The sequence below is a fragment of the Dendrobates tinctorius genome, unplaced genomic scaffold (assembly GCF_039654945.1).
Source record: "Dendrobates tinctorius isolate UK_male_01 unplaced genomic scaffold, ASM3965494v1 ptg000162l, whole genome shotgun sequence".
NCBI classification, from domain to species: domain Eukaryota; kingdom Metazoa; phylum Chordata; class Amphibia; order Anura; family Dendrobatidae; genus Dendrobates; species Dendrobates tinctorius.
In genome coordinates, this window is record NW_027361829.1 from 72,507,229 (window position 1) to 72,530,633 (window position 23,405).

The 23,405-nt window shown below is 45.2% G+C and overlaps 1 protein-coding gene across 2 annotated transcripts in view; it reads right to left on the reverse strand.

Moving 5' to 3' along the window:
* The window catches only part of MYRIP (myosin VIIA and Rab interacting protein), an 811,455-nt gene that overhangs the window by 12,435 nt on the left and 775,615 nt on the right, over positions 1-23,405 (reverse strand). For both annotated transcript variants that reach the window (XM_073550109.1, XM_073550108.1), the window contains exons 13-14: positions 7,025-7,186; positions 296-400 (exon numbers count right to left, since the gene is read on the reverse strand). In XM_073550109.1, the coding sequence (XP_073406210.1) occupies positions 296-400; positions 7,025-7,186 (267 nt within the window). The remainder of the gene's footprint in view (positions 1-295; positions 401-7,024; positions 7,187-23,405) is intronic.

The following is a 23,405-nucleotide window of genomic DNA, read 5'->3' on the forward strand; positions in this document are numbered from 1 at the left end:
AGGGTAGCTTGTGCACATGACCTTCGTCTCTACAAAACTCAGCTACACACAGCAACTTACTACAATTGATTTTAAACCCTTTGGCTGGAGAGCTGTTAGTGGGCCAAAGGGCTGGATGAGGTCCACGAGCCTCAGTTTACCCAGATCTGCCCTGGTGTCTAAGGGTCACAAAGTTCCCCAACCATATAAATTCAATTTAATCTGTTAATAACAATCAGTATTATGGAAATGAGTTCTTTGTCCCAGATTAATATTCCCTAGACAAGTCCAGACTTTCTGCACCATCCTGGTTTACCTGATTAATATTTCTCTGCTCACGTTTCCTTGTAAGCCGTACACATGGAGAGACATTCAAGCCAGCTACTGTGAGAGCTGATATTCGGCTTTCAATATCTGAAATCTGAACATATAACATAGATTTTGACAAATATAAAGTGATAAAGATTAGGACTGTTTCAGCTGAAGTCAAGCTATTAAAGTACTTAGAGTGCCTTGAAAAAGTATTCATTTTTTGTGACCTTTTCGACAATTTTCCTGTTACACCCACAAACTTAAATGTATTTTTACTGGAATTTTATGTGATATGCCAACACAAATTAGCAAGTATTTGTGAAAGAAATTATACATGTTTTCTAATTATTTAAAAAATATAAATCTGAAAACTGTGACATGCATTTGTGTTCAGCCCCCTGTAGTCTGATACCACTATGACTAATTGCCTCCAGAAATTAGTAAATTCAGTCTAGCTGGGTGTAATTTATACTCAGTGCAACTATAGCTGTTCTATGAAGACCTCAGAGGGTTGTTTGAGAACGTAAGGTGACAACAGCATCATGAAAACAATTGAACATGACAGGTCAGGAATAAAGTTGTAGAGAAGAGTAAAGCAGGGTTAGGTTATAAAAAAATAGCCAAAGCTCTGAACATCTCATGGAGTACTGTTATATCCATCATATCAATAGAAGGACCATGGCACAAATACAAAACTACCAAAACATGGATGGCCACCTAAACTGACATCCCAAGTAAGGAAAGCACTAACTACATAAGCAGCCGAGAGGCCAATGATCACTCTGGAGGAGCTGCAGAGATCCACGGCTAAAGTGGTGGAATCTGTTCGCAGGACAACTGTTAGTTGTGTACTCCACAAATCTTTTCTTTATGGAAGAGTGGCAAGAAAAAAAACATTTTTGAAAGCAAACTATAAGAAGTTCCATATGATCCTACAAATAATGGGAAGTAATTGCCAAGTATTGAAAAGATAAAATATACATGTTTATACATGGACCTTCATTGTAAATACACCATTGTAAATACACACCTGTACTCTGTATCTCCCTCACCTCATTGTAGATTGTACGCTCTCACGAGCAGGGTCGTCTTATTTTGTCTTATTTTGCTTTAATTATTGTATTGTTAGCGTTGTTACTTATGACTTGTGTTTTGAAACTGTTAAACTGTAAAGCGCTGCGGAATATGTTGGCGCTATATAAATAAAGATTATTATTATTATTATTATTATTATGTTTATTAAATAATCACATTTAACATAATGGTAAATGGAGGTACAAGTGCAAAACATACTGCTTGTTACAGATCAATGTTAGTCCTTGTACCAATAAGTAAAAGTATCATGGTATTTACATATATACAGCTCTGGCAAAAATTAAGAGAGCACTGCAAAATTTTCAGTTTGTCTGATTTTTCTCTTTATAAGTATATTTTTAGGTAAAATGTAAATTGCTCTTTTATTCTATAAACTTCTGACATGTCTCCGAATTTCCAAGCAATAATAATTTTTTTTTTTCTGAAAAGGAGAAATGGTCAAAATTATAAAAAAAACCTGGTGCTTTCAGACCTCAAATAATGCTAAGAAAACAAGTTCATAATCAATTAGAAGCAACAATACTAATGTTTTAACTCAGGAAGAGTTCAGAAATCAATAGTTTCTGGAATAACCATGATTTTTAAAAACAGCTTTTATATATCTTGACATGCTTGCCATTATATTATAGTTCCAGCAAAGTGGATGGGATTTATAGAAATCCATGCACACTATGCTTTTTTTTAATTCAGCATAAACTTACCTGTGATGCGTGATTTAAATCCGCAACACGTCAATTTGACTTCCGGGTACGCTGAATTTTATGTGTGGATTAATAACATAGATTTTCATCAAATGCAAAAAATCTGCACGTAAAAAGAAAGCACATGCGTTTTTAGTGCATTTCCCCTGCGGAAACACATCAAAAACGTATGTAATCCACACATGACTATCAATAAAGTTTTGCTAAATCCAAATGCCGATAAGTATCAAAAACTAAGCAACTTTGCTTAAAATATGACTGACCCACAAGAGACAAAAAACAAAGCATCAAAATAATGTAAAAAGGACGCACTTGAAAACGCAAGTAAAAAAACCCCACTAGTATTCTAATTTACCAAATATGTGCAGAAATGGTACAGAAAATCTGCAGGATCAAAAACGCACCAAAAGCTCATTGTGGGAATGTAACCATAGACAACTATTTTCATCCTTTATGTAATTATTTAGTCCCTAGAATAGGCCAGCACACTACGAATGGTTGGGTTTCCCCCTGACAGGTTTTCCACCAATTCTAAGATAGGGAGCAATGAATGAGGACTTGCTAAAGTTCAATGAAGAACTGGACGAAACTCTGCACAGCTAAACACTGAAGGAGTTGTAGCACGAAGCCACATGCTGCAGCTCATTCATTCTCATGATTGAACCCTCTCAGATCAGAAATTGTTGGCAGTTCCCATAGATAGAGTGGGGGAAATAAGTATTTGATTCCTTGCTGATTTTGTACGTTTGCCCACTGATAAAGACATGACCAGTTTAAATTTTAAGGCTGTGTGCACACATTGCATTTTTGCAGCATTTTTCCGCTGCAAAAATGCTAAGAAAACGCATCCCATGCAATCCTATGGGATTCCGCATTGCTGTGTTAATGCTGCAGATTTTTCCGTTGCGGAATTGCATAGCAGAAAAATCCGCAGCATGTTCATTCTTCATGTTCATCATGATGACATCATCTCAGCAGCCAATCACAGCCACAACAGTGGCTCATTGCATTATGGGGACTTCCGATTCCGGTATCCGATATTGAAAAAATATCGGTACTCGGTATCGGAATTCCGATACAGCGAATATCGGCCGATACCCGATATTTGCAGTATCGGAATGCTCAACACTACTGGTAACACATTACGCCGTAAAGGTTTAAAATCCTGCAGTGCCCGCAAGGTCTCCCTACTCAAAAAGAAGACATGTGCAGACCTGGCTGAAGTTTGCCAATGAACACCTGGATGAGTCTAGGAGTCAATGGGAGAAGGTGCTGTGGTCAGATGAGACAAAAATTGAGGTCTTTGCCATTAACTCAACTCATCGTGTTTGGAGTGTAGGGATGCGACTCGCTCAGGTGCAGCGGGAGACAATCATGAGGCAGGTTCTTCCCAAAGTTCATGAGGTTTATTTGCTCCATAAACCATAACTCAGCATATCACCAAAATAGCCTCTAGCTTAGGCACAAAAGAACATAAACGTCCGTGGCTTCAGACTCGGACCGAGAGTCTCAGCACATGCTGGGAGGTGTAGTCCTCCCCATATACAACTAATATACATAGGCCAGGGCAATGTCCAGAGCAGCGCTCTATCTGCAGCCGCAGACACAGGAAGGCTTCTCCTTCCTTGGAACACAGACCACTCTCTGTAGTGTCCCACCTGGACACATGGAAGTCTGTCCACACTCTGACAGACTCCCTCCACTCTCTCTCACATGTGCCAAACACCTCAATTACATAGCCCTGTAACCACACCCACAGGTGATCACATGGCTATGACATCACTAAAGGTTGTATAGACACACACAGGCTTCCCTGACACAGTGTAACAGAAAGATCAGCAGTACCTCTGCTGATCAATACACCCTGGAGCCTGCATCCCAAGGCCACCCACCTTGAGACCCATAATGGTCATTTAGGACCCTGCTCCTGTTACCACACTGAATGTACACCCGTCCTGGGACACCCACACAGCGCCCCCTAGCTGACATAGTGGTAACTACACCACAGGAGAAAGAGAAATGCTGGCTATGACACAAAGAACACCGTCCCCACTGTCAAGCATGGAGGTGGAAACATTATGTTTTGGGGGTGTTTCTCTGCTAAGGGCACAGGACTACTTCACCGCATGAATGGGAGAATGGATGGAGCCATGTACCATAAAATCCTGAGTGACAACCTCCCTCCCTCTGCCAGGACATTAAAAATGGGTTGTGGCTGGGTCTTCCAGCAAGACAATGACCCAAAATATAAAGCCAAGGCAACAAAGGAGTGGCTCAAAAAAAGCACATTAAGCTCATGGAGTGGCCTAGCCAGTCTCCAGACCTTAATCCCATAGAAAACTTATGAAGGGAGTTGAAGCTCCGAGTTGCCAAGCGACAGCCTCAAAATCTTAATAATTTAGAGATGGTCTGCAAAGAGGAGTGGACCAAAATTCCTCCTCACATGTGCACTAACCTAATCATCAACTAAAAAAAGTCTGACTGCTGTGCTTGCCAACAAAGGTTTTGCCACCGAGTATCAAGTCTTGTTTGCCAAAGGGATCAAATATTTATTTGTCACTGCAAACTACAAATAAATTGATATAATTTATACAATGTGATTTTCTGGATTTTATTTTTGATATTCTATCTCTTAATGTTAAAATTAACCTACCCTTAAAATTATAGACTCTTTATGTCTTTGCTAGAGGGCAAACTTACAAAATCAGCAAGGGGTCAAATACGTATTTCCCTCACTGTATGCTATTACTTTCTCTAAGGGAAATGTATAACATCAGTAAAGTAATACTGTAAGGATTCCTTTGTTCAGTGAATGATTGCTATGTTGTTTTATGGAAACTTTCTTGATTGACAGCCTGGCTGTCCAGTCTGTGACTGGGAGGTGCGGGACTTTCTCCAGCCCTTCTGGTGCTTGCCCAGCTACTTAAGTGAGCTGTCTTCCCTTGATCCCTGCCAGACATAGATTGTGCTTTTGGTGAGTGTTAGCCTGATTCTGTTGATCTGAGTTCTGATGTTTTTCTGCCTGATCCTTTGGACCATGATTTTACAATCACTTTGTCTTGTCTTTTGGCTATTGGTCCTCTATCTCTTGTCATTGATCCTGACTTACGCCTTCGTCTATTCCTTGGCTATCTACATATTCTCTTGGTATTGCCCTTGGAACGTCTGACTCTTCTGCCTCATGGTCTGTCCGTGAGTTGTGACTAGAGTCACAAATACTAGCTACATCTGCATCCACAGGACTGTCTCTACACAAAGGACGTAACCTCTAGGTATTTTGATTACAGGAACCCAGCACCAAGGTTTTTTTTTCTGAAAATACAGAGGTTTCAATCATGACACCTCAGCATGGAGGGCAGATGGTCATCGTATCCAGGCTGGATATTTCCTATTTACTATATGGAGGAGCAGTGGAGAAACAATGTATTAAAAATACAAGGTTTTTGACCCTAAATTTGACCACAGTCCTGCACAGACCCGCAAATGTATTATTATAATCCAGGCCATCCTGGAAATATGCGCTCAGGACCAGGCGTACAAAAAGATGGGTTACAAAATAGGAAGGTATTCACATGTGGGGGTCAACTGTGGTTGTTTGTGATCTATAATTAATTTCTCCCTCCCTCAAGGAAACAGAGAAAGAACTTTAGGTAGAAACATTTAGATATTTCTGTTATTTCTCACTTTTTATTTTATAACTATTTTGCATATTTGTATGTCATCTTATTTTTGTCTTTCTATACTTTCTTCTAAACACTGTATTTTTTTATATTAAAGCTTCAAACTTTAATAAATTTGGTCCTTGTATGCTCTGAATAATTCATATCCTTGCAGAGAGTGTGTGACCTTTTTGATTGTCAGACAGCAGCATATTTTGAGGACTCATCGCCCCGTGTGTTAATGAGTGATGGCAGCTTGTGTATCAGGGTTGTGTGAACTGTCTTGGGGTTATGATGTATGCTTGCTTTGCAGCTTATAACAGAGGTTGAGTATAAGATTGAGTGAGAGGAGATAAAGTAACCCATCCAGGAGCACGTCACGTGCTGAGAAGTGTGTACATGAAACTTTCTGTCACTGAAAAATCTATAAACTTTTTCACTAGACAGCAAGGAGCTTTAACAATAATTCCTTCACTATGCCAGAACACCATGACCTTAACTACTTACCCCTTTATCACCTTAGTTCATTAGGGAGGTTGCCAGGAACCGCTATTTCACTATAGATTATGAATGACAATACAGTATTATTTGTCACGGCACAGCTGTTGGGTGAAACGGGAGAAGAGGGTTGCATTGACAATCCAACACAATGGGCAGCACTTTGAACACATTTTATAAGTGGTCATAAACTTGTAAATAACTCATGGAAGAATAAAATACATTAAAACCAAGCACACCATTGTTTTTCTTGTGAAATTCTCAATAAGTTTGATGTGTCACATGACCCTCTTCCCATTGAAAAAAATAAAGTTGGATCCAAAATGGCCGATTTCAAAATGACTGCCATGGTCACCACCCACCTTGAAAAGTTTCCCCCCTCCCATACACTAATGTGCCACAAACATGAAGTTGATATCACCAACCATTTCCATTTTATTTAGGTGTATCCATATATAGCAGTTTAGGTTTGTGTGCTATTTACAGTCTTCTTCAGCCCCTAAGGACTTCTATTTGTGGATAATTATCAAGGGAGTTGTCAGTTATGGTTTTGCATTCTTTTTCTGTGAAATATTGTTTCCATGAATATTGCTTCCATTTATTCTGTGCAAGGAGAAGGATATAGCACTGACCCAAATAGTGGAATTCCTATTTTTCACTGGAATTTTAACAGAATCTGCAACCAATGCGCCAACTCCAAGGCAGATGTGAACACAGTTCTAGTCTTTAAAATTGAAGTTGCTCTAACTTATATGTCTACGTAAAGCTCAGATAAAGTACCTGACGCTCAGCATGATGAACCTGAGCTGCTGCTGTTGCAACTTGATCTTCAAGATCTGCCAGTTCTATCTCTGTAGTCACGCTGTTGATTTTGCGTGCAGAGTCTTCTATCTCCTCAAGTTGACCTTCTAACCCGTATACAGTGCCAGCTGTAAGGTACACCTGTAGGTTTAGTGAAAATGAATTACTACATGCATATCAATAGTAATGTTAAAACATGAGACAAAGAAAATTCTTACTGTTTTTAGCTGAACAATGTAAAAATGACAAACACCAATGGAAAAACAGCCAATTTTTCATCCATGTTCAATCTGTTTTCTTTACATATGTATACTGGTTTTCGTGGACCTATTGACTTAAAATGATCGGATTGATTTGTCTGACAATCAGACTAAAGTAGTGCAATCTTAACTTACTTTACACGAACGTCAGGCAAGGCATTTGTGGATTGACTAAGATCAGTGTTCACGTAAAAGGTCTGTCCAATCTACACTCGGAAAGCACTCCAAGTTCTGGCATAAATTTTAATAAATATGTTGGGCGGTGGGGCAAAGAAGTTTCTTTTCCCTGCATGAGTCATGTACCTCTTCAACTCTTTACCCAGTGCTTTGCTCATCCCACCTTTCAGGGACTTTGCAGTGAAGCAGAATTGTAGTTCTAATGATGACTCATGAAAGGAAAATAGACTTTCTGTTTCTAACGAAAGCTTATAAAGATTCAGATAGTCTGTTTTTAACGTTATTGTTACGCCGGCCACTCACACGCCTTCTAAGCACCGCCCTACTCACCGTGTGTTTCACTCTACCACACCCAGTATCTGACCATCGCTCCAAGTTGCTTTGCGCTGGTTCTGAGTCATAGGAGTGTGCGGATGAACTCTGCATGAATTTGTATCCACCTTGTCCAGCAGAGATATGCTTCCTTAGCCTTTCACCTGCTAGCAGGTGATATATCAGGTGACTCCACCCTCCATTCTTTGCCCAATCATTGGCTCCTAGCTATTAATGACTCGGCTTGTTTACCCATTCTGTCAGACCTCTCTGCTACTGACCTCGACTACGTGTATCGCACCTGTGCTGCATGCCCTGTCTTTGGATTGTCTGAACATGTTTTTATATTTGGCATCCTGTACCTAGTATCTGTGCCTTTGACCCTCCTGTCATCCGCTGAAGTCCCAAGGACTGATCTGGAGTGGTACCTGGTGTCTATTGGCAGCCAAGTCAATCTTGGTCGTCATCATAGGCCCTAGTGAAGACCCAGTAGACACTTAGTCGATCCACTCCAGGGCAAGTCTGACCAGTGGTTCTGACCAAATTCTCAACTCCATTTGCTGAAATACAGCCTCAGGCCGGGGTCACACTAGAGAGGAATACGGACGAGTGAGAGGCGTTAAAAGCACGCATTACACACGGACAAATGTTTCTCTATGGGGTAGCTCCCAACAGCCGTATATTTCTCGTCCGTATTCTACGGTCCGTGCCAATCGCAGCATGCTGCGATTGTCAGCGTACTACATCCATAGTACGCCAATGCAAGTCTATGGGTGCACAAAAAATACGGATTACACACAGACCACACGTGTGACTTGCGAGAAATACGCAGGTCTTTTGGCAGGTGACAGGAAATGGGCCAATCCATCATCAAGAAGCTTAGACATGCAAATGAACTAAAAAAGCTCTCCAGACATCCAGGAAGTACGCCTCCACGGAGTACATCAGCGTCATGGCGCCATATTTCCTCAATGTGTAGATGCTTATTGTCTTAGTGCAGGAGCGGCCAGAAATCTGGGACCAATGTGATGCCCATTATGCCAACCGGGCAAGAAAGGAGGCGTCATGGAGGCGCATATGTTGCCAGATGTTCCACGATTTTGGTGATCGGCCACGTGAGGAGCAGCAGCAACTGAGTAAGTACAACCCAAAAACTGTGTAAAATAACCTCACATCAAAAAATGCATATAGAATCATCCCCCCCCCTTCCTGTTCTTCTACTTTTTTACTCATGAGGCGGGTAGATTTTGATGGGACCCATGGTTTTACACTGCCATAATTTGGCCCAGGCCACAAGCTCCTCATCCTCATAGCCTACCAAGTTAGTAAGTGTAGTTACTTGATACATGAACTACTGTGACCCTGTGTATCTGGCCTGGATGCCCCAATTATATATGCCACCCTGGGTAGAAAGCACACACCAGAAGGCCACATGCCTAGGCTACTGTTAGCAAATGTGACATATCAAATATGTGAAATTGAGAATATTTCCTGTCACATTGCAGTGGAAGATGTGATGAGACGGTGGCACAGCATCCGCGACCAATACAGGCGGGAACGTCAGCAGCGGTCCAGGAGTGGTGATGCTGGCCACCTAAAGAGGAAATACATTTATTATGACCGCCTCTCCTTCCTTGCCCCTATTCTGGATATGAGACTGTAAGTAGATACCTCACACCACATTACACAGATACTTTACAGGGCCAAAAATATTGATTTATTTTTGGCTCTGCTCTATTTCATAACAGAACTCAGTCCAACCTTACGGAGAGAGGAACTGGCTCAGATACAGAGCCCATCATTGATCCTGTAGGGGATGAGGTGGCTGGCCCATCTTCTCCCCCTACAAGACGCATGGGTGAAGAATCCTCGCAGGAAAACCCAGTGCCTGTGCCACAAACCCCACCACCATGACCACATCCACAACCAGGACCGTCTGCTGCTGCACCATCAGCCATACTGGAGGAGCAGGGCACCATGAGCAGCAGATCCGGGCCTCACCACAGCCTGCTGGACCATCCCGGCGAGGAAGAAGAAGGCGCCAGATCCCTGCCCAGGATACACGTACAAATGTGGACACTGGGGTCCTCAACATTTTTGGCCAGAGTCAATACTGATGATGGCGAGGAGGCATACTCGCGCAGTCTGGCCCTTTACCTTCGTGCCCTTTCCCGTGAGGTGAGGCTCCGTAATCGAGGATGTTTTCAGATCCTGCTGGATGCTTGCACACACCCCAATACCCCATATGAATTATTTGAATATCTGGAGAGGTGGCAGCTTTCACACAGAAATCTAATGCGCCTTAGACACCCCACACACATGCTTGCTAAAGCAGGCTCTGAGGATCCTCAAATACGTGGGCCTACACCTCACCCCCTTCCTCCCCCTACCCAACCTTCCCAACAGCAGCCACATATGTCTGGCTCTAGCCAACCACACCAATATAGCCACTTGTTCCCACCCAGTGTTGGAGGCTGGTCCCAACCAGGTTGGGGATGACATGGATATATTGGTTGGTATGAGACACGGGCCTACCAGACCCAACAAGATGCCCCTCTTCAGTATCACTCTGGCCAGTACCCACAACAATCACAGGAGGCAGTACATTACCCACATCATGGGCAACAGTATGCCCCCACACAGGGCGATGTTGGGCAAAGTAGCCAGCAGCAACCACAGGCTGGTCTTCTTCCACCTTCTCCTTCCACAACTTTCCACAATTTATAATGTAGCCATTTTGGTATTGCATAATATATTTTTTTTTTGTCTCTATGTGTGAAAATGTTATTTTGAACAAATGTTGACATCTGCAAAAAGGCCAATTTGGCCCATTGCCACAGTTCTCATATGGCAATAATATGTTTTCCTTAAACCCCCCCCAAAAAAAGGCAAAAGTAAACATTTGTCTACTACATTTAACGTCTCAGTGTCAATTATAAAAAACAGTGTCAGCATACTAACATACGCTTACCAATGCAATAAAACACTCAAAGAATCATAAGGGGTAGAAATATATATATTTAGACACACATAAACCAAAAAATTATAACATAGACACGGCATGCTCTTGCCAAGAAGTTTCACCCTCAGGTGACATAAAGTAATTTGTGAAAATATCACGCACTTTGAGCCCAGAGAGCGGTCTACGTTGAAGATTGATAGGTGGTCTCGCCCTACGCACATTGTCCAACCCACGCACAACACCAGCAGAGGAGGAACAATCATGTATCCTGGTGAAGGTATGAAGAACCACACAGGCTTTAACTACTTCATTAACATTTTGTTCACTAAGCTGAATGGCAGACTGGAGTACCCGCCATTTGGCACAAAGAATGCCAAAGGAACACTCCACCAGTCGCCGAGCACGTGATAGGCGCAAGTTAAAAATTCTGCGCCAGTGGTCAAGGTTGCGCCGGGGATATGGCCTCATGACTGAAACGCCTCATCTGCCACAAGGACATAAGGGACAGATTCTTGAGTGGAGCCTGGTAACTGGCCTGGTGGTCGTAGATCCAACAGGTTGGTGCGTAGCCGCCGAGCCATAATGGAAGTATTGAAGACTCGAGAGTCTCCCGTCCTTCCATAGGCCCCAATGTCAACAATTATAAACTTGTATTGAGGGTCGACCAGAGCCAACAATACAACAGAATAGTATTGTTTATAATTGAAGAATTGGGAGCCTGAGTTCGGCGGCTTACGCACCCGGATATGTTTGCCATCAAGGGCCCCAATACAATTAGGAAACTGTCATTCCTCCTCAAAGTCCCTTGATATCCTCAACCAGTCTTCCATCCTGGGCTCGGGCATGACGAGTTGATGTAGTCTTGACCATATTTCACTACATATCGACCTGACTATGCCAGAAATGGTAGATCTTCCAATCAGAAACTCATGGTGGAGGGCGGCATAAGACAGGCCAGTGGACAGGAAGCTGAAGAACAACAGAAAAGGGACATTTTAGAATGCACAAATAAAACAAAAAACCGGAACATACATACCAAACTTGTTAGGATTTCAGATCTACTAACACACACATATTTGGTCGCACAATGACTAAGTGATATTCAGTACATATTACACATAACATTCTGGTCGGTAAGTTTCAACATATCTGGAATAAGATGAGGAAATTAAAATTAGTCCATGAAGCAATAAATACATACTTTGGGTCACACATCATGAACATAGAGAATGTGGTTGTGTAGTACATACGGTAATGTGAGTAGAAGTCGCTCCTCTGCAGATATAGCTTTGCGCATCCTGGTGTCCTGAAAGGTTATCCCAGGGCGCACTGTCTCCAAGAGTCGATCAAATGCTGCAAGGCTCATGCGACAGTATTGGTAGAATTTTGCAGGATGCTCCCGCAGAGAAGAATAGAGGCGGTGAAAATGACCTCTTGTGAGTCGTTGCCTCAAAAGTGGATGTACCCACATGCGTCTCCTCCTCCGCGGATCCACTATCACTGGGTATGGTTGACAAAAGCCAGTTGCAGAGAACCTGCTCAGTTGTGTTGAAAATCAGTCTGTCTTCCATGTTGCACATACAACAGCAACACACCTCGTGAAGGCAAGGTCACAAATGGACAGAATGGAGGCAGCCACCTGTTCCTGAGCCAATAAGTAGGGTGCAGGCTAATGATTTAAACAGTTAGTAGGCCTCAAAACCGTTAAATGTCCATTTGGCAAGCCTGCGAGAAAATCTCGCAATACGGATTCCATACAGATTACAAACGGATTACATACGGATGCTGACATGCGCAAAATATGCGACCACACCTTGCTTACGGATGACATACGGAGCACAATTTAGGGGTCATTCATCCGTATTACGCATGTAAACTACGGACCGTATTTTGCATCGGTTAGTGTGACCCCGGCCTTAGATTTGCATTGAACCTTCACCATGGTTCATTGTTCCCTGAGACACTAATTATTAGGGCTCATTCACACAATCATAGTGTTGTCCGCGGAAAATACTGACAGCACTTGGACCAATAATATTCAATGGGGCAGTGCAGATGAGAATTTTTTTTCACTTACTGAATCTGCATGTGAAAAAAATGCAGTAGGCACTAGTTTCATCTGTAAAACGGATGAGTCTCATTGATTCAAATTTATGAATGCATAAAAAAAAATAAATCGGATGCTATATGAAGCCACAGTATAGAATCCAATTATAACAGATACACTGCAATTCTGTAACACAAATAACACCAAGTATGACAAAAACACATGGTATACAAACTACTCAGAATTTACAGACCATGTGTATGTATGGATTACTGGAGCCTATCATCAATTACCACATAGAAACAACACAAAAATGATGATCACAAGGCCAATATTTCTATATCAAAAATATAATTTTATTATGAAACGTATTTAAAATCCATAATGCCAAAAATTGGGGAAAATAAACAAGCACACTCACTGTCCACATATCACTCATAACAAGATGCACAGATCCAGGTAAGAGAGGTGATCCTCATGTATAATAAAGGGGCTGCCAACAATACATTATATTTCATAGAACAAGGTAAAAATACCATGGCAAAAAATTACCACCCGATCTCATACATATACAGCCACTTGGGAAGGGCAGCGACCAGGGTCTGTCGATGGCAGGAGGTCATCACGGGTTGATGCAGTCCAGGGTCATCTGGCATGGAAATACTAGGAGAACCTCTCTCTTAGGCCTCAAGCGTAGCACAGGCGCAGCAGGAGAACATCTGGCACTGGCCTCGAAGAGATGTTATCACAGGGCGGACCCCAGGGAACTGGTGGAACATCGAGACACAGGCAGGACACGGACAGCACAGGATCAGGAACACCGGCATGGCAACTCGGGTCATCGGCAGGTCAGATCCAGGCAGAGCCGTCACCGAGAACAAGGCTGGAGACTTCCCAGGGACACGGAAGAGGAGTCCATCCAGGAACATAGGTAGGTCCGACTCTGGAACACAGACTGGACCACCAGGACCACGGACCAGATGTCAGGACACAGGCTGGACAACCAGCACCACAGGCCGGACATCGGAACACACTCAGGACATCAGGACACAGGCAGGACATCGGGACACAGGCAGCACAGATCCAGAAACACTGGCATGGCAGCTCAGGTTATCGGCTGGGACACAGATGGCACAGGACCAGGAACATCAGCGTGGCAGCTCAGGTCATTGGCTGAGACACGGACAGCATAGGACCAGAAACACTGGCGTGGCAGCACAGGTCATCGGCTGGTCAGCTCCAGACAGAGTCGTCATCGAGGAACAAGACTGGAGACTCCCCAGGAACACAGAGGAGTCCATCCAGGAACACAGGTGGGACCGACTCTGGAACTTAGGCTGGACCACCAGGACCATGGACCGGACATCTGGACACAGGCTGGACATCAGGAGACAGACAGGACATCAGGACACCGGCAGGACATAGAGAAGTAGACGTCAGGTTACAGACATGAGACACGACCTTCAGGCACCAGTAAGCGATCGTCAGGCTCCAGGCACCAGAAAGCAGACACCAGACTCTGGACATCGGACATGATTTCCAGGCACCAGGCAGCGGTAGTCAGGCTCTGGGCACAAGACTGCAGTCACCGGACTCCGGAAATGATCTCCAGGCACCAGGTAGCGATCGTCAGGCTCCAGTCTATGGTCGTCAGGTTACGGACATGGGACCTAGGAAGGAACTCATGCGGGATGGTGCAGGCACTGCCGGATAGGACCAGAGCCGGACGGAGCTAGAACCGCATGACAAGCTGAGCATAGCGTAGAAGATGCTCAGCAAAAACACCAGACTCCATCTTCAGAAGACGAACCCAGATTTGTTCACAGGACACCAGTTACAGGAAACTCACAGTCACTGGGTACATGGTTCCAGACACAGAGGGACTTCAGGAACATAACACAGCAGGAATCAGGACAAAGACTTTGGTACCAACATGTAGACAGGACAGGTCCAAGAACAAAGGACATCAGCATTCCTAAAACTGGTCACAACCAGAACATTAGCTGAATACAAAACACACATGGCTAGATTCAGGAACTTAATGCAAAGCTCTGGCAACGCCCAACAGGAAAGAGGAATTTTATATAGGAGCTGCCGCTCAGCAATAGGCTGGGGACAGCAATTCAAGTGCACACACTAACCCTAGTAAAAGCAGGGAAGGTGTGGCCGCGCGCACCCTAAGCACAGACAGAAACTATTACAGCATAGTCAGCACAGGAACTGAGGCTTAAGGCACTTGGCAGCAACTGCAAGCCTGGACACATGTGGAAAGTCATGCACCAGCTGCAGAGGACCTTGCAACCCTTGGATAGCTTTCACAGCGGCAGCCAGGGACCGCACATGCGGATAGTCATGCAGCGGAGCAAAGACATCACAACAGATGTACGGCTATGCAGCAGAGTAGGGATCTGAGCAGCATCCACACAGGTAACAGACAACAGTATCCCAGCTAGTTAGGGGGAAAAGAGCAAAGGGTTAAAGTAGAGACATGCAGAGTAACGCTGGGGAAACAAGGTACAAACACACCGGCATTACACCTAAGATGTTCAATGGGGTTGAGGTCAAGTTCTTCCACACCAAACTTGGCCAACCATGCCTTTATGGACGTTGTTTTATGCACTGGGGCACAGTCATTCTGGAGCAGAAAATTAACTTCCCCAAACTGTTCCCACAAAGACGAAAACATATAATTGTCCAAAATCCTCTGTTATGCTGAAATATTAAGATTTTGCTTCACTGGAGCTCAAGGGACTAGGCCAACCCCTTTAAAACACCCCCATAGCATTATTTCTCTGCCACCAATTTTACCATTGGTACAATGCAATCAGGCAAGTAACATTCTCCTGGCATTCATCAAATTGTGCCTAGTGATTTAAGATATGAAGTGACTCATCTATGAAAATTCTTCCATGATGCTCTTGACACACAGTTTATGTGCTGCTGTTACATTACATATTTGGAGTACTGCAGTTTTTTAGTTACTAATATATACATACATTAGCGAGAAATTTATTAATGTGTTGATCAAAAGTCCACCAGAGTAAGATGCACCAAATTCATTAAGATGTGCTTGCCTCTTAATGAATTTGACACATCTTTAGGTCTGTCTGAAAATGTACCCCAGCAATGAGAGTACATTTTTGCTCTCATTTACACAACTGGCATAAATTCTAGTAAATCTGTTAGGCTGCAACAGGCCATACCTCCTCCCACCAAATACCACCCAGTTTTAGATAAGTAGCAGAGTTCATATTAAAATTAAAGGGGCTGTCCACTGTTAGGACAACTTTTTCTTGATCAAAATGTTTGGCCCCCATAAAATAATAAAGTTTACACTCACCTCCCATGTCGGTGCCATTGCTGTGGTGTCAGCACTCATGGTCCCGGGGTTCTCTTGTGGTTGTGGTGACATGATGCTGGCACCTAATCAGCACTGGCGTAACTGTCCCCGTCTTCAGACAAACTGAACATAAAGATGAAGTCTGGGCTGCAGCTGATCTAAGACTTGCTCTTCATGCTCAATTTAACAGGAGGCGGGGACAGTGATGCCGGCGCTGATTGGGTGTTGGTGTCACGTGTCACAGCAACAGCACGGGAGCCCCGGGATATTGAGTGCAACACCTCGTAAACAGCGCCAACACGAGAGGCGAGTATTATTTTATGGGGGCAAAGCAAGGGGTATAACAAGAAGTTGTCCAAATAGTGGACAACTTCTCTAAATACCTACAAAACTTTTGTGCAACTGCATGTTTTGTGGTATAGCGTTTAATGAATTCCCCCAATAGTTTTATTACTGCAGTCTTGGTGTCCAATACATAGTATGTTGTCTGCTATGACTGCTCATTTTTTTTTGCTTAGATTATGATTCTTTCTTCTCCATTACACAGTATATATTAACTTCTTCATATATCATTAAGCTTCCCCCGCAGATCAATTTTTAGAGTCATTAAAAATAATGTTGAGATTCTACATTTGGCTCAAAAGTTTGATAAGGTAACTTGGTAAAATTATCCACAGAAGAGCTTTTTGACATGAATTTCTCTTTATTACGGTCTTATTTAAAGAGCTCAGATCGAATAGTAAAGCTCCTTGGATATAACTCTTGATCAGTACTTATGCCTGAAAGCCTAAGCAAGAAAGGAAAGCTTTACTAATCCTGTAAAGTGGATGTCTGGTGGCATATGACACACAAAGCAAACTATTAGATTGCACACCAGTTGCACTACACTAAAAGCTACTTCACACCTGAACTAGACATACCTCATATATGTTTTCCCAATGGTGTGAAGCAGTTATATAACAAGGGGGAAGCAGGAAAATGCCAGTTTCAATATTACAATTTTGTGTCCAAACCTGTTAAAGTGGAGCTGTCACTAGATTTTACAATACAAACCGCATACATAATTAAAGGGGTTATCCGTAGAGTTGAGCGAAACGAGTCGGTCAAATTCAAAAGTCGCCAACTTTCGCCAAAGTCGGGTTTCGCCGATCGAAACCCGACCATAGCGTGAGGTCGGCCATGCGGTCGCCGGCCCGAGCGCCAAAGTCGCGCTTCCCATAATGCTTCCAGTGCCTTTTCTCAGCCAATGATCAAGGATGCACACTGTGGGCAATGCGATGGAATGGGCAGCGGCTACATGTCCTGGGTAAAGTTTGCAGCGGGGCAGCAAGCACTGCCTGGAATAATGGAGGAAGTGCTGAAACACCTGGTCCAGTCCCAGGCACAGCAACAGGAAACCAACAAGCTTCTGTTACAGCATATGCAGCAAAGCCAGCAGGAGCAGCGGCAGCAGTTCCAGCAGAGCCAGCAGGAACAACGGCAGCAGATGCAGCTTCTGGCAACCACCATCCAGGAGGGCTGGACGAGCGCCCCAACCCCAGGTCTGGCTGAAGACACCCACGTCAGGATGGCGGTAAGACGCACATTGCAAAAAATGACCCCTGAGGATGATGTGGAGGCCTTCCTGACAGTGTTTGAGAGGGTGGCTGAGAGAGAAAAACTTCAGCCAGAGCAGTGGGCAGAGGTACTGGCCCCATACCTGATGGGGGAGCCCCAGAAGGCGTACTTTGATTTGACTTTGCAAGATGCCAAGGAATATCCCAAGCTAAAAGCTGAGATTCTCGCACGTTTGGGGGTGACAATGACTGTCAGGGCACAGCGAGTTCACCGCTGGGCCTATTACCGGCACAAACCACCTCACTCCCAAATGTTCGACCTGTTGCACCTGGTCCAGAAATGGCTGCAGCCCGAGTCTTCTACGCCTGCGCAGATGGTAGAGCGAGTGGTGATGGATCGGTTTGTGCATGCCATGCCGAGACCCCTACAGACTTGGTTTGCCCAGGGCGATCCCAAAATGCCGATGAACTGGTTGGGCTGGTCAAGAGATACCAGGGGATGGAAGGTTCCTTGGGGAAGCAGCCCATTCCATATTGGGGGTCCCAGCAGGGGGCGGAGTCCCAAAAAGGGGTGGTGCGTCCAAGGTCAAAAGCGGCGGGGAAGGCGGTGCCCAAGGTCCCCACGGGTGATATTATTTGCTGGAAGTGCCACGGGCCTGGACATATAGCTGCCCGTTGTCCCCCAGACCACCGAGCAGATGGACTGCAGCATGGGACGCCGTAGTTCATACTATGCTTATCCAGTTTGCAATGTGAACTCGCCACCTAACGAGGGGACACAAGCGTGTCCCGTGAAGGTGAACGGTCAAACAGTAATGGCGCTTCTGGACTCCGGGAGCTTGGTGACCCTTGTGAGGGTGAGTTTTCCTCTCAACCTACTCCCAGGTAAAAAGATTGGCGTTCGGTGCATAAATGACGATGCAAAGGACTACCATATGGCTAGGGTGAATATTGAAACGGCGCATGGTACCGAGTCGCATGAAGTTGGCATTGTTCGAGACTTGTTGCATCCTATAATCATTGGCCAGGATTTCTGTCTGCTTTGGGATTTGTGGGGGAAGGGTTCTGAGTGTGCTAGCAAGAGCAGGGAACCAATCCACCTCAGTGAGGTATCGCCACCACCAGAGGCAGACGGGTTTCCTTTATGTGTTCTTGTTGGGGATGAAGAGTAAGGGTCCCCTGTCCCTGACATCCCGGAGTTAGGCGTGGCCAGGGAGAATTTTGGGACTGCCCAACATAGGGATCCCACGCTGAGGGAAGCTTTAACAATGTCACCATCATTAATGGGGTTGCACAAGAGCCGGGAGCAGACACAAGGTTTCCCTATTTTATGTTGAGTGGGGAATTGTTGTACCGGGTCACGAAAGTAAGGGAAGAGGTGGTAGAGCAGTTAATAGTACCAGGTCCCTATAGACGGAAAGTGTTGGACATGGCCCATTCACACATCTTGGGGGGACACCTGGGGGTGGAAAAAATGCAGGAACGGATGGTACAGAGGTTCTATTGGCCTGGGTGTCACCTGGAAATAGCAAACTATTGCAGGTCCTGCCCGACATGTCAGTTAACTGCCCCCACATCTCATTTTCGGAACCCTCTTGTGCCACTGCCCATTATTGAGGTGCCATTTGAGAGAATTGCCATGGCCTTGGTCGGTCCCTTAGTTAAATCAGCTCGGGGCCATCAGTATATATTAGTCATCCTGGACTATGCCACATGCTATCCTGAGGCCATTCCCCTAAGAAACTCCTCCGCGAAGAGTATAGCCTGCGAGCTGGTCCATGTGTTTTCCCGGACGGGTCTGCCGAAGGAGATCCTGACCGACCAGGGGACACCTTTTATGAGCAAAGTGAGGAGGGAATTGTGCAGAGTCTCGCAAATCTCCCAGTTGAGGACTTCAGTGTACCATCCGCAGTCAGATGGTCTTGTTGAGAGGTTTAACAAGACACTGACGAGCATCCTGAGAAAAGTCAGAGAAAGATGGTGGGGACTGGGATTGTCTCTTACGGTATTTACTGTTTTCTATCCGTGAAGTTCCCCAGGCCTCCACGGGGTTCTCGCCCTTTGAGCTTCTGTACGGCTGGCATCCGTGAGGTCTCCTAGATATAGCCAAGGAAACCTGGGAAGCTGAAGTCACGCCCCACAGAAGCGTCATTGAGCATGTGGCACTGATGCAGCAGAGGGTTGAGAAGGTGATGCTGTCATGTCGGACACTGTTCACACCAGGGTGTCCGGCAGACAGCGGTAATACCCTGTTCCACTACAGTATTGTCATGTCGGACACTGTTCACACCAGGGTGTCCGGCAGACAGCAGTAATACCCTATTCCACTACAGTATGCTCAGGGACTTTGTTGGGTATTCTGTTCTAGTTGGGATAGGGTTAACCAGGTTGTCATGCTGGCTGAGGGCTGGGCCACGCCCTTGGTCTTTAAATAGTCCATCCTGACTATGGGCGTCGCTGACTATAGCTTTTGCCTAGTGCTAGCAATACCGGTCAGCAGTGGTGGTTTTGGAGCGTCTGATATTTGGTGCAGTATATCTCTCAGTTGTTCGTTCTCCTATCTGTTATATATATATATTTGGTTGCCCTTGCACATTATTGTATTCCCTTGTGTATTAACGGTGTGGTGTTTCTTTTACCCCTGTTCATACGTATTTGTGGGGTCTGGTGTCTGGTCCCCTCACTGGGTGGAGGGTGGTGGGTTCAGCTTAGGGCTGGACAGGAGACAGGGACAGGGTGGAGGCCCAGGCAGGCACACCTTCAGTGTAAACCCTGGGTTGAGGGACAGACAGGGTTTTCCCTAGTCTGAGGGACACCGCAGGGCCCCCGGGGTTTTAGCCTAAAGTAACCTAGGCATACCATGACATTATAGTCGGCCCAAATACTAAAGTAAGAAAAAAAAAAAAAAAAGTATAAGATAGGGAATATAGGGGTTACTTACTATGGATCCTATACTTTCCCTAACCAAGCAGCTGGAGGCTCTATCCATACAGGTCACTGAACTTAGGGGGGCGGTCCAGCAACAAGGCCTGTCAGCTCCTGCAGTACCTGCTGAGGCTGCAGCCAGGGCAGCTGAACCCAAGTTTCCCCTTCCTGAACGATTTGCTGGTGATCGTGGTAAGTTCACGGTTTTTCGTGAATCATGCAAATTGTATTTCCGTATGCGTCCACATTCCTCAGGTAATGAGGCTCAACGCGTGGGCTTGGTGATTTCTTCGCTGAGTGGTGATCCACAGGCTTGGGCCTTTTCACTCCCGTCTGACTCACCGGCATTTGAGTCTGTAGATTTTTTTTTCTCTGCTCTGGGTTTGATCTATGACGATCCGGATAGATTAAACTTAGCAGAGTCTAAGATACGCTCACTACTACAGGGTGAGCGACCAGCTGAGGATTACTGCACGGAATTCCGGCGCTGGGCGGTGGACACGCAGTGGAATGACCCTGCGCTTAGAAGTCAATTTTTGCATGGGGTTTCTGGAAGGGTTAAACAGACTCTCCTAATGTACGAGACTCTCGCCTCTCTGGAGGCTGCGATGGCACTTGTAGTACGCATAGACCGCCGTCTCCGTCAGGGGGCGCTGGTTTCGTTGCCTCCGGGAGGTGGGGGAGTTGTAGGTGAGGCTGCCTCGGGTGAATCCGTGGAACCCATGCAGATCGCTGGTATAGCACAGTCACCGAGTAACAAGCCTAAACGTCCTTGGCACAGAAGGCAGGGGGTTTGTTTTTTTTGTGGCAAAGGAGGACATTTTATTAACGCTTGCCCCCTGGTACCTAAGAAGGGCGCGCCGGCGGAAAACTGATAGGCTCAGAGGGTTTGGAGGAGTCTAGTCTGAGCCTTTGTGTATCCTCCGTCATGGTTTCCCAGTGTATGCTCCCTGCTAGGGTAGCACTTGGGGGGCAAATGCTCTCTATTACAGTGTTTGTTGATAGTGGCTCAGCTGCCAATCTCATTGATGAGAAGTTCGCGCATACAGCGGGATTTCCGGTGGAGAAATTGCCGAACCCCATCCGGGTGGTTACCATCAATGCTTCCCCGTTGTCTCAAGGGGAGATCACAGAGTGTGTGTTGGATATACAACTCCACATTGGAGTATTACACTCAGAGCGGGTAACTTGTAAGGTGCTTAGTAACTTACCGGCTCAGATGGTTCTGGGCTTTCCATGGTTGTCAATGCATAATCCTGTTATTGATTGGAAGACCCAGGACATAATTCAGTGGAGCAAGGAGTGTCAGGAGAGGTGCCTGGCTACATGTATTTCCGCTTTGACTCCCAGTATCCCGGAGCCGTTGCTGGACTATGCCGATGTATTTTCTGAGAAGGGTTGTTCAGAACTACCACCGCATCGCCCCTATGACTGTGCTATTAGGTTGAAACCAGGGGCCAAGTTACCTAAAGCTAGAATGTTTAATATCTCAGGTCCCGAGAGGCTAGCTCTCAAGGAGTACATTGCGGATAGTCTGAGCAAGGGTCATATTAGACCTTCCTCTTCTCCTCTGGCTGCTGGCTTCTTCTTTGTTAAAAAGAAGGATGGCGGTTTACGCCCGTGTCTGGATTTCAGAGAACTCAACCAGATTACGGTTCGTGATCCTTACCCTATGCCACTTATACCCAATTTGTTCAACCAAGTGGTTGGTGCCAAGTGGTTCTCCAAACTGGACCTCAGGGGGCATACAATCTTATAAGAGTCCGTCAGGGGGATGAGTGGAAGACGGCATTCAATACCCCTGAGGGTCACTTTGAGAGTTTGGTAATGCCGTTTGGGTTGACTATGGCACCGGCGGTCTTTCAACATTTCATAAATGATGTCTTCTCTCATTTGTTGGGGAGATTTGTTATAATTTATCTAGATGACATCCTCATTTTCTCTCGCGACCATGATACACATATAGAGCATGTTAGACAGGTCCTGCAGTTGCTCAGAGAGAACAGGCTCTATGTCAAGCTTGAAAAATGTGTGTTTGTCGTACAGGAGCTACCGTTCTTGGGTTATATAATCTCCGCCTCAGGGTTTAAGATGGACACCGCAAAGGTGCAGGCGGTACTACATTGGGATCGGCCTGATAATCTTAAGGCGCTTCAGCGATTTCTTGGCTTCTCCAATTACTATAGGAAATTTATTAAGAATTTCTCTTTGATTGCCAAACCACTTACTGACATGACTAAAAAGGTACCGACTTTTCTGACTGGTCTGAGCCTGCGGTACAGGCGTTTGAATTCCTCAAGAATAGTTTTGCCCCAGCGCCCATTCTGGTGCAGCCCAATGTCTCCTTACCGTTTGTCGTGGAGGTGGATGCGTCGGAGGTTGGAATGGGGGCTGTACTGTCTCAGGGCCCATCTTGGGCCAAGTTGCATCCGTGTGCCTACTTCTCCAAGAAGCTGTCGCCTGCGGAGCGTAATTATGATATTGGCAACAGGGAATTGTTGGCCATCAAACTGGCATTTGAGGAGTGGCGACACTTCTTGGAGGGGGCTGTTCATCAGATTACTGTGATAACCGACCATAAGAATTTGCTTTATTTAGAATCTGCTAAGCGCCTGTCCTCCAGACAGGCTCGCTGGGCATTATTCTTCACCCGGTTCAACTTCATTGTTACCTATCGACCTGGTTCGAAGAATATTAAGGCAGACGCTTTATCCAGGTGTTTTCCTGGTGGAGAGTTATGTGAAGAGCCGGTGCCTATTCTCCAAAAGGGTGTGGTGGTAT